This window comes from Vipera berus (assembly GCF_964194415.1).
Source record: "Vipera berus genome assembly, chromosome: 1".
Lineage (NCBI taxonomy): Eukaryota > Metazoa > Chordata > Lepidosauria > Squamata > Viperidae > Vipera > Vipera berus.
In genome coordinates, this window is record NC_138202.1 from 113,924,587 (window position 1) to 113,940,984 (window position 16,398).

At 43.0% G+C, this 16,398-nt stretch overlaps 1 protein-coding gene across 3 annotated transcripts in view; it reads right to left on the reverse strand.

The window, feature by feature from the left end:
* The window catches only part of PGGHG (protein-glucosylgalactosylhydroxylysine glucosidase), a 24,876-nt gene continuing 8,478 nt past the window's right edge, over nt 1-16,398 (reverse strand). Inside the window, exons 6-15 of one of the 3 annotated variants that reach the window (XR_014024735.1) lie at nt 16,208-16,339; nt 15,986-16,097; nt 15,592-15,664; nt 11,307-11,443; nt 9,975-10,108; nt 9,735-9,830; nt 9,467-9,564; nt 8,015-8,229; nt 7,022-7,144; nt 1-427 (exon numbers count right to left, since the gene is read on the reverse strand). Coding sequence is in view for 2 of the 3 variants with exons in the window: in XM_081314780.1 (XP_081170906.1) it covers nt 7,083-7,144; nt 8,015-8,229; nt 9,467-9,564; nt 9,735-9,830; nt 9,975-10,108; nt 11,307-11,443; nt 15,592-15,664; nt 15,986-16,097; nt 16,208-16,339 (1,059 nt within the window). In the remaining variant the exon portion in view is untranslated. Of the gene's footprint in view, nt 428-6,428; nt 7,145-8,014; nt 8,230-9,466; nt 9,565-9,734; nt 9,831-9,974; nt 10,109-11,306; nt 11,444-15,591; nt 15,665-15,985; nt 16,098-16,207; nt 16,340-16,398 lie in introns of those variants that run through there. The other 2 variants (XM_081314780.1, XM_081314779.1) reach the window with 2 other exon arrangements.

The window sequence follows — 16,398 nt, forward strand, 5'->3', positions numbered from 1 at the left end:
CCTCCCCGACTTCCCAGAGCTGAATACAGGGTATAATAATACAAACATAAAGTAAAATATGCTAACAACAAAAATAAAACATTAAGTTCTATCGGACTTTAACTCTCCATAATCATAATATTAATAAAGTAACAAATAACTAATCATACATCATAAAAATCCACTACTTATTCAAATGCTAAATGAAACTTTTTAGTCCCATATTTATTCTGAATATATTCAATCCATCTTCTCCATTCCACAATATATCTCTGTTGCAATTGGTCTTTCAAATATGCTGAAATCTTTGCCATTTCCGCCAAGTTGGAAACTTTCAAAGTCCACTCTTCTATAGTCGGCAATTCCTCCTTTTTCCAATATTGCGCAACTAAAAGTCTTGCCGCCGTAATTAGATGCAACATCAACTTAGTGTCTATAACAGTAGTATCTGTAATAATACCCAATAAAAACAATTGCGGAGAAAACTTTATCCTTTTCTTAAATATCTTTTGCATATTCCACCAAATTTTAATCCAAAAGGCTTTAACCTTTTTACAAGTCCACCATATATGAAAATATGTTGCATCCTCACAACCACATCTCCAACATTTGGGCTGGCAGTTCGGATACATTCTTGCTAATTTTTTAGGGTCTAAGTGGCACCTATAAAACATTTTATAAAAATTCTCTCTTAAGTTTTGGGCCTGTGTAAATTTTACATTTCTAACCCAGATCTTTTCCCAAGTATCCATTGTTATAACTTCTTGAAAATTCTGGGCCCACTTTATCATACAATCTTTAACAAGTTCCGTTTCTGAATCAATTTCTATCAATGCATTATATATCCTTTTTATATGTGCTTGACCTTGATCTCTAATTTGTTTTACCAAATTTTCATCAGTCATTGAAAAGCCAGCTTTCTGGTCCTCTTTCCATCTTGCCTGTAATTGCCCATACTGGAACCAAGTTTGTACAATCTTTTCTTCTTTTAAAATATTATATGGCTTTAATTGCCATACATTCCTTTCTAGACTTAAAATTTGCTTATATGCAGTCTCATCCTGTTTGAATCCCACATTTATATTTTCTATTGCATGTTTAGGTATTGCCCAAATTGGTATCTTATAATTTAACTTATGTCTATACTTTTTCCAAACTCGCAACAGAGCATACCTTAAAAGACACTTTTAACTCCCAGAATGCCCCAGTCAGCATGCCACCTGGGGAATTCTGGGAGGTGAAGTTCACACATCTTAAAAGTTGCCAAGTTTGAAAAATACTGATGTAAACCAACATAGCAGAAGGCAGTGCTTATCTACAGTCTCCTGTACTGTAGATGAAATTTACACAGCTTGTTTTGTTGCTTCTGACAGGGGAGTTCCCAATTAGATTGAGTGATTCCAAGATTAGTCATATATATAATCTACGCCCATCTACTCAGAATTCCAAGCTGCAAACAAAATTCAAACATCCAATTGGTATGATGCACAAAGCATTATAAACCCTTTTTTCTTTGTGATGCACATAGTAAAAAGCAAGAAAACCATAGAAGGGCACATTCTATGTAATTAACATTTTTTTAAAAAATGTCCACTCTAGAAATCCAGGTAACTTCAAGCAAGAAGTCCTGTCCATTGCTTAAAAGTGAATACTTAGAACCTGAAATGGACAGGCAACCCATGGAGTTGCCAAAAGCATAGGATCATGATGCTAAATAAGTTTTGAAAATCTCTTGATCATCATCAGGTTCTGAACCATTTTTAAAAGCAGCTCCATGGAAGATGGATTGCAAAAGTCTAAAGGAGAAATTTGGAAAGCACTTCTGCTGAATTTTTCTTCACCCGAGGAAGCAAGCGGAAGCCCCAGTTTGCTGCCCAGCAAATGGGCAAGGTTGGACAAATGGAACTTGCAGCTGTTTCTTCCTCCTAGCTCTACTGGAGAATGGAAAGACACAGGCCTGACTGCCACTCTGCAAAATGGCACCCAGCCCCTCTGCGCTTGTTGGCATTTCCCGACTGTTAATTCCAAAATATTACTGAACCATAGCTCACCTCCCACACAGACACTACAGTACACTCAAAAACCATGAATGCTGCAGGATATCTCCAACGACCCAAAATGTCGAGGTTTTCACAGGCTAAGCCAGAGCAGCCAGATGCAAAATGTTTTTTTTAACTTGGATAATGTTGGTTGCAGCTGTGGTTTGGGTGCCATCATGCGGTTCCTTTGTTGACTTTCAGAGGTTTAAAGTAGATGGAAATGATGCCTCACAAATGCCTTTAAATAGCCGCCTGGTTGCTGTTCACAGAAGGCTTCTCTCTCTGCTGAGCTCCTCTTGAGGACACTGCCCCATTATTTGGAAAGAAGGAAGTTTTTTCATTCCCAGTGAAGGGGCTACATGCAATTCCTGACCTAAACCAATCCTGAAATCCACAGATCACCTTCTGTGCCCAACCCCCACCCTGCTTCATTCCAAACATATGCAGCCACCACAGATGTGCAAGACCACACAGGAAGAAGGCCATGGCAGGTAATAGAGGGCCAGTGTCACAAAATCCAACAGAAGGAGTTAGAACTCCTCAGTACTGCTCCATTAGACAGGAAGTCAGAAAAAACAGGATTGAGAAGCAACTTCAGGAGAAAGGAACATCTAATGCTGTGTTTACAATACATGTTTCTCTTGAGACTGACTCTGACGTTCAGAGCTTATGGATGCACTATCTGGCTTAATTATTTGAGAGCATTCTCCCTTATGATTATATTTTAATGGGTGTGACATTATTGATGAAACTTTCTAGAGAGTTCAATTTGCACATTTCTTTGAGATTATTTAGTTTGGATGCAAAATAGAGGTTACACCCCTCCCCCAAGATATTATCAGAATGAAAAAGGCCTCAAGTGCAGGCTATAACTCCCAATAGGCATGAATTAGGTAGGATTAAGACTCCAGGAGAAATATCAACAACCTAAGATATGCAGATGATACCACTCTAATGGCAGAAAGTGAAGAGGAACTAAAGAGCCTCTTGATGCGGGTGAAGGAGGAGAGTGCAAAAGTGGGCTTGAAACTCAATATTAAGAAAACCAAGATCATGACATCCAACCCTCTCAATTCCTGGCAAATAGATGGGGAAGAAATGGAGGAAGTGACAGATTTTATTTTCCTGGGCTCCAAGATCACCGCAGATGGGGACTGCAGCCAAGAAATTAAAAGATGCTTGCTCCTGAGGAGGAAAGCTATGGCAAATCTAGACAGCACACTAAAAAGCAGAGACACCACCCTGCCAACAAAACTGCGTATAGTCAAGGCCATGGTTTTCCCAGTTGCAGTTTATGGCTGTGAAAGTTGGACCATAAAAAGGCTGAGTGCCAAAGAATTGAGGCCTTTGAACTATGGTGCTGGAGAAGACTCCTGCGAGTCCCTTGGACTGCAAGGCGATCAAACCAGTCAGTCCTAGAGGAGATCAACCCTGACTGCTCTTTAGAAGGCCAGATCCTGAAGCTAAAACTTAAAATACTTTGGCCACCTAATGAGAAGGAAGGACTCACTGGAGAAGAGCCTAATGCAGGGAAAGATTGAGGGCAATAGAAGAAGGGGACGACAGAGAATGAGGTGGCTGGATGGAGTCACTGAAGCAGTAGGCGTGAGCTTAAATGGACTCCAGAAGATGGTAGAGGACAGGAAGGCCTGGAGGAATGTTGTCCATAGGGTCGCGATGGGTCGGACACGACTCGCAGCTAACAACAACAAGAAGACTCCAGCTTAATCACAGCAGAACTGATATTGAAAAGCAGAGCTTTCATGTCAGTGAGGAAACGTTTCAGGCATTTCATGAGCTCTAGATCCACATTTCAGAAACTGAGTGTCATAAATGTCTGGATCACATGGAAAAACAAATTGGTAATATTGGAAAACAAGAAGGCAGCCCTTCCCAAACAGGTTACCAAAGAAATGGAAATTGCTTATACAACGCCAGTTATTTACGAAGTCATCTACTGTGGCAATTTGGCTAGCATAATAATATTGTACTTTATCATTCTATGTTGCAAAAAGAGAATAAATACAGGTAGTCCTTGACTTATGACAGTTGAGCGCAAAATTTCTGTTGCTAAGGGAAAATTGAGTTTTGCCCCATTTTAAGACCTTTCTTGCCAGTTGTTAAGTGAATCTGGTTTCCCCACTGACTTTGCTTGTCAAAAGGTCACAGAAGCTGGAACTTCCGGTGGCTCCGCGGCGACGGAGACAGCCTTCCCGGGCTGCCCGCGGCTCAGCTGAGTTTTTTTTCGCCCGAAACAGCGCCGATCAGCTGTTCGGGCGAATTTGAAGCCCCCTCCTCGGGAGAAGAGGAGGGGGTGAGGCCCCAGGTAGGGGTTGAGTTCTCCGGGGCCGCCTGAGCTTGCAGCTTGGGCGGCCGAAGGATCGAACTCCCCCGTAGCCTGGGTCGCTCCCAGCTGGCCAGCGCCTCTGCTCCTGACTTTATGGAGCAGAGCCAGGCGTCTGCGACCACCCCTGCCTGAAGGAAGGACTATGGAATAAAAAGAGCAGGCAGAGCGGTACAAGAGGAAAAGGTGAAGAGGACTATTTTATTCTACTCTCGAGCTTGATGGATTTTTTAAACTCTAAGTGAAAGTGCGTCACAATCGAAAGTAAAAGATGGCGGCTAAACCTCCCCCTAAAACTCTTAGGAGTGCTGGAACTTCCCCGGTGCAACAATCATCATTGCAGGCATTACATCCTCCTGATGTAGTGACATCGAAGGACTTACGAGATGCTCTGGATAAACTTTTGGAATCAATTAATCAATCAATGGATGATAAATTTGCAAAGATGGAGGAGAAATTGGAGGAGAGAATAGAAGAGAGGATGGAACAGAAGTTCAGCGTGATGAAGGTAGACATTTTGTCTTCAGTGTATAAAGTGGCTGAATGTGTGGAAGATTTGGATGAAAAAGTCAAAGATTTGACTCAAAAGAATGCTATATTAGAAGCAAAAGTATTGGAGAATGAAGATTTAAGAGACAAAATGGATAGAGAATTAAGTCTTGCTCAATATTTCCAGATGCAGTTTGCCATTAGAATTAGAGGTTTAAAGGAGAATATTAAGGAAGATTTAAAGCAGCTGGTTTCTGAGGCTCTCGAAGTGGTATTGAATCAGCCAGCATCTGAAATAAAAGGAGGTATGGATAAAGTGTATCGTGTGAACTCATGGATTGCTAGACAGAGAAAGCTGCCTAGAGATGTGGTGGTTTATTTTGCAAAAAGGGAAATTAGAGATGAAGTTATACAAGCTGCCTATGATACTAAAGTCGTGATTGCTGATCAAGAAGTTCTGGTTCTAAAAGAAATTCCTCCAAAGATTTTAAGGAGAAGGAAGGATTTTACATTTCTGGTGCAAGAGCTCAAGCAACGAGATATAAGGTTCAGATGGGAGATTCCAGCTGGGTTGATGGTGATGTATGAAGGTAAAAGGTACCGTTTGGTTACTGTGATGCAAGCGCGTGATTTTTACAATAATGTTTTAAAAGCAACCCCATTAACACTTCTGGAAGCTGCAAAGGGATCTGGAGAAGGAGAATATCAAGAGGCTGAAGATGGACAGATAGAGGAGAATGGTGCTGCAGGAGATCAAGTTATAACACTTTTGGATGATCCCAGAGAACAGAGGGTGACGCGTGCTGCTTTAAAACGATCAAAAAAGATAAAAGAACAAGATCAGCAGAAGTCTATGGAACTTTCACAACGTACTTACAGCCAAGTAGTGGGAGGTGGGAAAAGATTTGGATGAGGAATGTAAAATTTATATAAGTTTGAAATCTAAGAGAGAATTTTTACAAAATGTTTTATAGATGGTATTTAGACTTTAAAAAGCTAAGCATGTATCTGAATTATTAGCCTAAATGTTGGAGGTGCGGTGATAAAGACGTAATATATTTTCATATTTTCATATATGGTAGACCTGCAAAAAGGTTAAGGCTTTTTGGATAAAAATTTGATGGAATATACTAAGTTGATGTTGAATTTAATTACGGCAGCAAGACTTTTGATAGGATAGTACTGGAAAGAGGAACTGCCGACCATAGAAGAGTGGATTTTAAAGGTTTCCGACTTGGTCGAAATGGTGAAGATTTCGGCCTATTTGAAAGATTACTCGCAGGAACGCTATATTATGGAAGGGAGAAAATGGCTTGAGTTTACTCAGAATAAGTATAGGGTTAAGAAGTTTTATATTTATGTATATTTAATATTACTAAGGTTTGTTTTATCCTATATAAGCTAGAGAGTGATAGATTTTAGAGTTTATGGTTGTTAGTATATGGTTGTTTATGATTGTTTTTTTTATATATACCTTGTACTTAGCTCTGGGAAGTCGGGGGGGGAGGGGGGAGAGGAAGGGGGGGAGGGAGAAGGGGGGGAGGGGGGATTTTTGAAGGGAAAAATTGTATGTTAAAACTTTTTAATAAAAAAAAAAAAAAGGTCACAGAAGCTCATCACATGACCATGAGGCACTGCAACTGTCATAAATATGAATCAGTTGCCAAGCATCTGAATTTGGATCATGTGAACTATGGGGATGCTGCAACGATTGTAAGTGTGAAAAATGGTCGTAAGTCACATTTTTCAGTGCCGTTGTAACTTCTAACGGTCACTAAATGAACTGTTGTAAGTCAAGGACTACCTTTATGCAAGAATTACGCTGTACAAATGAAAATATAAGTGTTCAACATGCAGTTGGGCAGCAACAATATAATATTAAAGCAAAACGGCAAAGGCATAATTTTTTCATTAAGTATCCATGGAATTTGTATTATCTCAGGCTGCGTACTGTAACATTACATACTCATTAAAAAAAGATTTCTCCAGTAATATTGCTGAGACTTACAAATGTCTCTGTAATATGCCAGTAATAATGTAGAATAAGTAAATTATCAACTCTTTCTTGATAGTTTTTATGTATGTCATAAAGTTTATTTATTTTTTAAATTTGTATCCCTCCTTTATTATTTTTAAAAATAATTTAAAGTGGCAAACAGTTCTAATAAACCTTCTTTCTTCTATTTCCCCCACAACAGTCCTGTGAGGTAGGTTGGGCTGAGAGCTGGTTTTCATGGCAGAACAGATTCTTTCTGAATCCAACCAGTAGTTGTAAAGAAGGAGACACTTTGCCCTGAAACAAAAAGAAAGGAAGAGTGTGTAAAACAGTGATTGAAATCTATTCCAGTCCCATCCTTCATTCATGCTGCTTCTTCATATACTTGTAGAACAAAATTGGAGAATCTACACATTTCCAGCTGTTATTAATTCTTGCTTCCGTTAGCCACACTGCTGGCCAAAAGTCAGAATTAAACCTTGTTGTAGTCTGCACTACAGTCCCTTCTAGAAACATGAATTTCAAAATTTCCTGTTAGCAATTGGGGAACACTGTTACACTCAACATGGTCTGTTAGGTCAGAGATATTTCACCCTGAAGAGCGTCTATACGTTTCCCCCCCACACAAAGCAATGGGTATCGCCTAACATTATTTCTAGGTCTCAATATCTAGTGGCATAGTAGACCTTAGCTAAGCAGGGTTCTTGCTATGCATTTTCTTCTAGGAGCTCTGGAACAGCTGGAACTCAAGGAATTCTGTCAAAACCTAAAGTTCTCAAGGGCTGCCAGTTATAATTGTTTAGCTAAGTTTGCTTTGCCTGGATTCCCACCTGGAAAATCCAGAGAAGACAGAGCTATGTCTTATGAAAAGAGGGAAAATCATCAGAGAAATTGTGTCACAGGTAAGTTTGGCATTCACTTATCAGATTTTTCAGCTGTCCTGAGCAAGTCACTACACATCCTCTTATACAGATTTTGATTTTCATCTATAGGGGTTGATCTTAGTTTTTGGCTAGCTATAGATCTAGACTGGTTCAGTTCCAGCTTTAACAAATATGAATGCCCGGAGGCCATGCTGAGTGCTAGTCCAGTAGTGCTAGTGATACAAAGTTCTTAAATCGTAAGGGGCAATGTAGGCTCTTCATATTATAGCAAACAATGTAACACCTTCTTTTAAGGACAGATGCTCTCCTGTTCCAGCCAGTACCACCTCCAGAGCAGATAAGTGTAAATCAGAGGAAGACTTGGTCATTTTGATGGTGGTTTTCTCTTTGGTGAGGGTGAAATTCAGCTTGCTTCCTAAGTAGCAGATTCCAGTAATGTTCAGCTGCTTTATGTCATCAGGATAAACAGGGTCAAACTTCAGGCAGCTTCTGGAGATCCTAGGAAGAGCAGAAAGAACTCGGTGGCTAGAATAGGCCAGACGTTATCACAAGACTTGAAAGGGGATACAGATACATGACCCAGGCTGTCATTCAAGATTATCAGTCTTTCCCGAACAACGGATTTTAAAGCAGAGTCCAAGAATAAGTTCTTCCAAAGCTTGATGGGAGTGGTGGGGTGTCAAAGAAAATTACTAAGGTCCAAGTTAAATTAACTAGTTTTTAAAAGTAATGTTAAAGCCAAAAAGCCAGAGCTCGGAGAAGAATACATTTGCAGAAACTCTGGAGAGTTACCAGGCGACAGTTAATCCTGCTGACTAGAGTGGCTGATGCCTTTTGTAACTTGATTTTTGCATCATCAATGCACATAGTATTCTGTGGAACAATATCAGCAAAACAAAACAAAGTACTGATGGAAGATAATATTTGTAGCTCAGGGTTGAATTGTGAGGTCCTTGGTGCTCTCTGAGCTTGTTTTCTTGCAGATGTTTCATTATCAAACTAGGTAACGTGATCATACCACCGATGATGCTACCTAGTTTGCAATCAGATGTTCATAGAACGGGCATAATTCAATGGCTATACCAAACCAAAATGTGGTGAGAAAACATGGTGGGAAAAGACAAGATGGTCTTAGGAGACCTTCCTGCTTGAGGGAAACTGGCTGCTCAGCTAATGGTATTTCCCGTTAGGAGAAACAAGAGGAGTTTGATGACTGCAGTTAGAAGCGTCTGCAGTGGGGAAAGCTTGTTTTTTCCCCCCTACCTTGACTTCTAAAAATAGTTATCCCTGTTATCAAATCCACTTTGGCATTTCCAAAAACCCAACGGTCTAATTTTAATACAATTGTATATTTATATATGTGTGTGTGTGGAGTGAGACACAAAAGGGCCTGTTGTATAGACAGTAATCAGTCACAGCAAGTGCTAAATGAATTCATTCTATCGAATTTCTGCATTGCTTTACAAAATACTTTCTTACAAAATTTGCACTCTATTTATTTTTAGATGTAACCTTTCTAACCTGTATGTTTGCTATATTTTTATAAGGACTTATTCCCAGTTACACATACTTGCATGCAACTTTTCTGAACATACAGCGATAAGTTTAAGTCAAATACACAATAAGATAGCTGAGAAATAAACTATAGGAAACTCTAGGGTTAGGGAAGCTATGTCATTCATTCTGCAACAGAACATGTTCTGGTACACCACACAATTTTGAGTAGGAATTATACCTGAACCCAGCATATCCAAAAAAGATGGCTTGAAGAAATCCACCCATCCCGGTCAAGAAATTTACAGCTCCTGATCCATCAGAGTTTTCCACCCAGATCTAAGAAAATGGAGAGAGAGAGAGAGAGAGAGAGAGGGAGGGAGGGAGGGAGGGAGGGAGGGAGGGAGGGAGAGAGGGAGGGAGGGAGAGAGAGAGTATTCACATATATAGATGATTGTTGTTAAGAGTAGAACTTAAAGACAGGAATAAAATGTGCCCAACTGCTTGACCTTGAATGGCTCGGTGATGTTGCTGAAACATTTGTCCATTTGTTGCTGTGCTCTTTTGATTTCCTTCAACTCCAACCAGCCAATTGCAAACATGCTCTGAAGGGAGAAAGACATGGTACCACTGATGGAGCACTCTACCACCAACACAGCCTTATTCAAACAGATGCACTGCAGATGGGCATGAGCCCACACTTTTACGACAGAAATCACTCGCTCCCTTCCTCAAGGTCAGCTTTTTACCCAAGTCATGGCTGGCCCCTTGGGATCAGTCACCGGCTCATAGATTTCTAGATCATTCCTTCTGACTTCTGGTTCCATGGGGTACATGACAGGAAACCCAAGCAAGACAACATCAGCTTGTTTCACTGGCTCACCTATGGGGAGAGGCATGAAGCAAAGCTCTGATATGGCCAAGATGTGGGGTGATGATTGCTAAGGAAATGGAACATCTCCTTTTCATACTGCATTCCCTTTGATGGGGGAGGGGGAAATACAGAAAGAAAGCCTCTACTTATGTTAAAGAATCTTGATGTATAGGAAGCAAAGATGCAGCAGCTGTTACAATACATTAATATGCTGAGAAAAGCTCTCCTTTGTTTAAAACTCTATTGCAATAAAGCTCTAGGAGCTGGCTAAAATGTCCATCTGAAGAAGGAACTTGAGGATATTCTAGTACAGGGGTGTCAAGCTCAATTCCACTGAGGGCCGCATCAGCATTGCGGTTGCCCTCAGGGGGCCAGGTGGGCGTGGCCAGGGTGGGCATGGCCTACTGGGTGGGCGTGGCTAGAGTGCGTATGGCTTACTGGGTGGGCATGGCCAGCTCTACATAGTTCGCATCAAGGGTGCCTATGGGGGCCTGGCCAGGAGTGGGACAGATCTGAGGGTCTCTGGCAGGAAGGAGGAGGGTCTCTGGGCCAGGGCCAAGGCAGTGGGGGCCGTCCCCTCACTGTTTCCAGGATGGCTTCGCGGGCCACATGCAACCACTTTGCGGGCCGGATCCGGCCCCTGGGCCTTGTGTTTGACATGTCTGTTCTAGTATCTGGCCGACCAGGTTAAATAATAAGTTAGCCAACGTGTGAGTTATCTCTTTCCAACACATTCCCTCTTGAAGGGATAGGCAACTCATAATCAAAAGCCACATGTAGTGTCACCAATGTTGTCCTCAGTGTTTCAAACAGTTTTAGGCAATCAGAGGATTCCAGGGGATAATTGGAAAAAACGGGAAAACAAAGCTTCCTAATTCCTCCTGGCAAAAAAAATCACCATGTTCCCAAGAGTTAATGGAAGTGAGAGGACAACAATTTTGCCTTTTTTTGTTGGTGAGAGGAAAAGAAAAATCTCTTGGCTTTACACAATTCTTCTCCTCATCCCCATTCCCACAGTAGAGAAAGCACATTCCTGAGCAAGAATGACTATTGACTACTGAATTTTGTGTAAAACGTTAATTTGATGCCCTCCACATTAGTGTGTAGGTTGAGTGATGGTTACATTTTCACAATTAAGTGAACAATTTGACCTGCAGGTGTTAAAAGATAGGATGAACACCTTGATTTCTTCTTCTGAGTCCCTCACCTGGACAATATCCATCATATTCTGGATGGTAACATCTACTCTTATCCAAAGGCACTTTAAGTTTCTTCATAATCTCCTTCCACTCTTCAGGGACAACAAAATGCAACTGGGAGGCCAAGTCAATTGCAAATTTCAAGCTAAAATGGTATGGAGAGAAAAATATCTAGCTGAGTTAATGGAGAATTACAAATTGTTGACATTTAGCATTTAAAAAAAACAACATCAGATTTGGGGCACTTGTTTTCTTTGAGATTGCTGCTAATTTATTATTAAAGAGGTATTAAATTATTTCTCCCAACAAGTTTTAATCACTGTGATGTCATATCTGCTTAATGTTTACTCCTGTGAAATTAAATGGCATCCCGAAGATACAACAGTATACATTCTGTTGCAGAAGACAAATCGGGAATATGCTACTTAAGAAGCTTAGTGGACTAGTACCAGGGTAGACAGATTTTTTTTTTTAAAAAAATGTTACATTAACAGACTCAGAAACTATCTACATGAGGTTTGCAATTGTATTTCAACCTTTCTGCTTTCTACCTGTGTTACTTGGGAACAGAATATTTTTGAACAATGCCGTTGCTCTTCATAAATTTCAGAGATGGCTTCTAATGAAACTAAGAAAATCAGCAGCAACATTTTCAACCTTATCATCTGTGTATTTCCATTCCTTTTTCTTTAGAGTATCTTTAAATGAACACGGAAACTGAGATCTTGGATAGCCAAAACTCATGTTTAATGGATTTTTTTTGTACAATGTGGAAGATTAGTCTGGACTCTTCCAAATTTGGAATTCTATGTCACTGCATTTTTTTTCCTGTTTGTCAGCTCCGCATGTCTCACTCTGTTTCTGCCAGCTGCATAGTAATCTTATCACTGTAACGAAGGTGATTGTCCTGTTTACTGGCATGTGCGTAAACAGAATTTTGTTTCTTGTTCATCTACTGAAGCTGAATATGCTTGTGTTTCAGATGCGTGTAATTCTCTAACGTGGTTTGATGCTTTAGTCACAGATATCTGGAGACACCCGATTCGACCGATCACTGTGATGGAAGACAACGAATCTGTGGTTTATATATCTGAGAGTCGCTTTACAGGTTCAAGGTCTAGACACATCGACATCCATTATCAAAATATGAGACAAGTAGTTAAACAAGGTTTTGTTCAATTGCAGTATGTGCCTACACATGATCAGATTGCTGATATGCTGAACAAACCACTTCCTACAGCTCAGCACGAGTATCTGCGCAACAAGATGTGCCTTATCTGAGCTCTGCGTAACTGACAAAAGGGGCTGTCACTGCGTGTGTTTTTTTCTGTTTGTCAGCTCTGCATGTCTCACTCTGTTTCTGCCAGCTGCATAGTAATCTTATCACTGTAACCAAGGTGATTGTCACATGTCCAGCCATGTTATGGTTTCATGCCTAGAACTGCGCATGTCTACAAAAGTTTTCTCACTTTACTTTTTTTATTCCCTTTGTATTCTGTCTGATGGGAAGATGTAGTCAGTTAGGTTTTTCTTTGCTTCCCAATTAAAGTTTTATATACAGTAGAATATGCCTCGGGTTTCTTTATTTTTACCTGCTGTTTACCAGGTGTCATATGAACCACGGTTCATCGCCCTCTGATAGGGAAGTATTAATTTATTTTTCCCTGACATTCTATGATTCCATAACCGCCCACACAAGGGATGTCTTCCTTAGCACTAACTGATAGGGATGTGATGACAACCTCTAAAGTTAGAGAAACAGTCACACACGTGAACTGAATTTGAAAAAGCTTCCCAAATAATCCTTAAAGTGCTTAGAAATTTGCGCTTGATTTTGTATTATTCAAACCAGTTAGGGGGCGGCTCACCAAAAGTAGTTTACAATTTGCAAAGAAGTAATATGTATTTCATAAGACAGAGTATCCTTATAAAAAAAATCTTACTCTATTTGTATTTCATTGCCCTCCTTTTCTTTCTTTACATGGGCAGTATCTTTCTCAAAGGGGGTGAGGAAGAAGAGAGGGGGAAAGATTATTCTTAAATCATTGCTGGATTTGAAGGTCAACTCCGCCTTGAAACCAGAAAGTAAATTCTGTGTCAACTGGAAGTGGGAAGGATGGGGGAGTTGAGAAATACAGCCAGACTAAAATATGACATGAGGCTCAGTCTATCATAATTATCTTTTATATTCCTGAAGGATAGAGCGTGCCGATGAGCTTTTAAATTACCGTATATACTTGAGTATAAGCCGAATTTTTCAGCCCACTTTTTGGGCTGAAAAATCCACTTCGGCTTATACTCCAGTGAACAAAAAAAAAGAACTTACCGAGGACTTGCGCGCGGCCGAGGCTTCGGTGCTTCCGGGATCGCGCGCACCTCTCCCAAGCCGGAGACCTGCCGAAGTTTGGGGAGGTTTGGGGAGGTGCGCGCGTACCTCCCCAAACCTCCCCAAATGTCGGCAGGTCTCCGGACCTCCGCGCCCTGCCTGCCTGCTTCTTTCCGCTGCCTGGCTGCCCTACGATGTAACCCGCTTCATGATCGAGTGCGACGCCTGCAAGGACTGGTTTCACGGCAGGTAACACAAAGCGATCGGGCCTTTCCTCCCCCCCTTTCCCTCCCCCCTCCCGCTCTAGGGCAGAGATCCCCTTCCTATCGCTCGGGGCCTTTCGTCTCTTTGGCTCGCCAGGGCTGGAGCAGCGAGAGCGAGCGGCAGAGGAGAGATGGTGGGCTCCTGGCTGCCGCTTCTGCTCTGTGCAGTTTTCCAACAGGCCTTTTTGGAGAAGAGGAGGCAGAGGCTTGCAGAGCGCGGATCCAGCCTCCGCCGGCGGCAGAGGCTTGCGGAGCGCGGATCCAGCCTCCGCCGGCGGCAGAGGCTTGCGGAGCGCGGATCCAGCCTCCGCCGGCGGCAGAGGCTTGCGGAGCGCGGATCCAGCCGGCGGCAGAGGGTTGCGGAGCGCGGATCCAGCCTCCGCCGGCGGCAGAGGCTTGCGGAGCGCGGATCCAGCCTCCGCCGGCGGCAGAGGCTTGCGGAGCGCGGATCCAGCCTCCGCCGGCGGCAGAGGGTTGCGGAGCGCGGATCCAGCCGGCGGCAGAGGCTTGCGGAGCGCGGATCCAGCCTCCGCCGCCAACAGAGGCTCGATCCGCCGTTCTGCAAGCCTCCGCCGCCGGTTAATACCCTGTATTCAGCTCTGGGAAAGGGGGGGAAGGGGGAGAGAGGGGGAGTTTGGGAGGAGGGGGAGGGGGAGCTCCACGGTGCAAAAATAAAGCCCTGCCGCTCTTCGCGTTGCTTGCCCGACTGGCTGTCACGGGACCGCACGGATCGCCTCGCTCCCACCGGCAGCTGATTCCTTCGAGTTTGGTCTCGAGCGATTTTGCATTTTCTCCACTGCTGAAAGCCACTCGGGGAACTTGAGTTACCGGCTCCCCGATCGCTCCACCCTCATCTACTCTTCGTTCCCGCTTCCCCTTCCGAAGGTTCCTCTCGCCGTCCGTGACTAAAGTCCCACTCCCACCCCCCGCGGCAGGTTGGATCCCCCCCAACTATCTTGAGTACCTCCTAGAGCCCCGCGCTGCCCTCCCCCAGGCCACCGCAGCCGGAGAGGACGGCTCTGAAGTTAGATATTCTGCCCGTAAGTCGCAGAGGGACCCCGGGTGTTCATAATTGATCCATAAAAACCTAATACCGAATAAAAGTACGATACATCAATAAAAAGATCCAATTTGATTCCCCCCCCCCGCCACACACACACACACAAACACACAGGTTGGAGACGTGGCTTGGGCACCCAGAGGCTCCCGCTGCCCCCTTTTCTCCACCGGGCGAGAGAGGCAAAACGTGCACCAGCCCTGCCCCCATCCACCTCCAGTATGGATGGCTCTGCCAAAAGAAAAGCAGCCGAAGCAAGCCTCCCATTGAGAGAATGGGGCAGCGGAGGCTTGCAGAACGGCGGATCGAGCCTCTGCCGGCGGCGGAGGCTTGCAGAACGGCGGATCCCAGCCTCGGCTTATACTCGAGTCAATGACTTTTTCCAGTTTTGGGGGGTAAAATTGGGGGTCTCGGCTTATACTCGAGTCGGCTTATACTCAAGTATATACGGTATTTAAACTTGCATTAGCTAACAGATGTATTAAGAACCGGAATTCAATGTTAACCATAAAAAAGTCTAAAGTAGAAAAAAAACAAAGGACATAGAAGGAAGAACAGCAATTCTGGAAGAAGAGAAGGACACAGAAGAATTTCTGGAAGAAGAGAAGGACAGAGAAGTAGGATCAACGATTCTGGAAATCTCTTACCTCCTCTGGGCAACTGCATTTGTATAGACAGAATCATCTACAGTGCAATGATATTCATCTGGAGGCAGAACACCTAAAAGGAGGCAGATGTTTTTAGAACACAGCAGCCCTTTCAAAGCCATCGCTGTGATGTCCTCATGGTTAGGAATGGCCATCTATAACCTGTCCAATCTTTTTTTTTCCTCCAAGAATTACTCTTAGAATAAGTATTGATGTATAAAGGTCCAAGGGTGCACATTGGTTACAATGCATTTGGGCATTTACTGCTCTTCCTCTTGTCTTCCAAGGTCATTCTCCCCTATCGTTATAGGTTCTACCTCATCAGCTTTAGCTGCTGGAGAAGATGCACTGAATTGACTTTTATCCCTGCTCAGGAATTCCCTTACATACTTACCAGCAATGTGATAGTTTTCTTCCTCAGAGTTCCACACAACTCGGCTGCACCAGTACTGAGCGACAGCCTGGACTACATCCCAGCCGCCTTCCTGCTGAAAGAGCTTCAAGTCCTAGAAGCACATCAGGAGAGATTCCATTGGCCATCTGACTCAGACAGACTAACCAGGTTTGCTGGCATAAGCATAAGCAGGACAGGAGGCCCAAAGCCAGCCCCAGCTACCTGAGTGATGCAGAAATATTGCTCGAATGCCAGCATCACATCTCCGTTGATGTGGATCTCCTCGTCTCCATAAAGTTTCTCAGGGCAGACCTCTCGGCCTGTTGCTGCACTCTCCCAGGGAAACTTTGCACCCTGCCAAAACCAAAGCCAAAATAAAATAAAGTATCTGGACAAGGTCAAGGCATATTAAG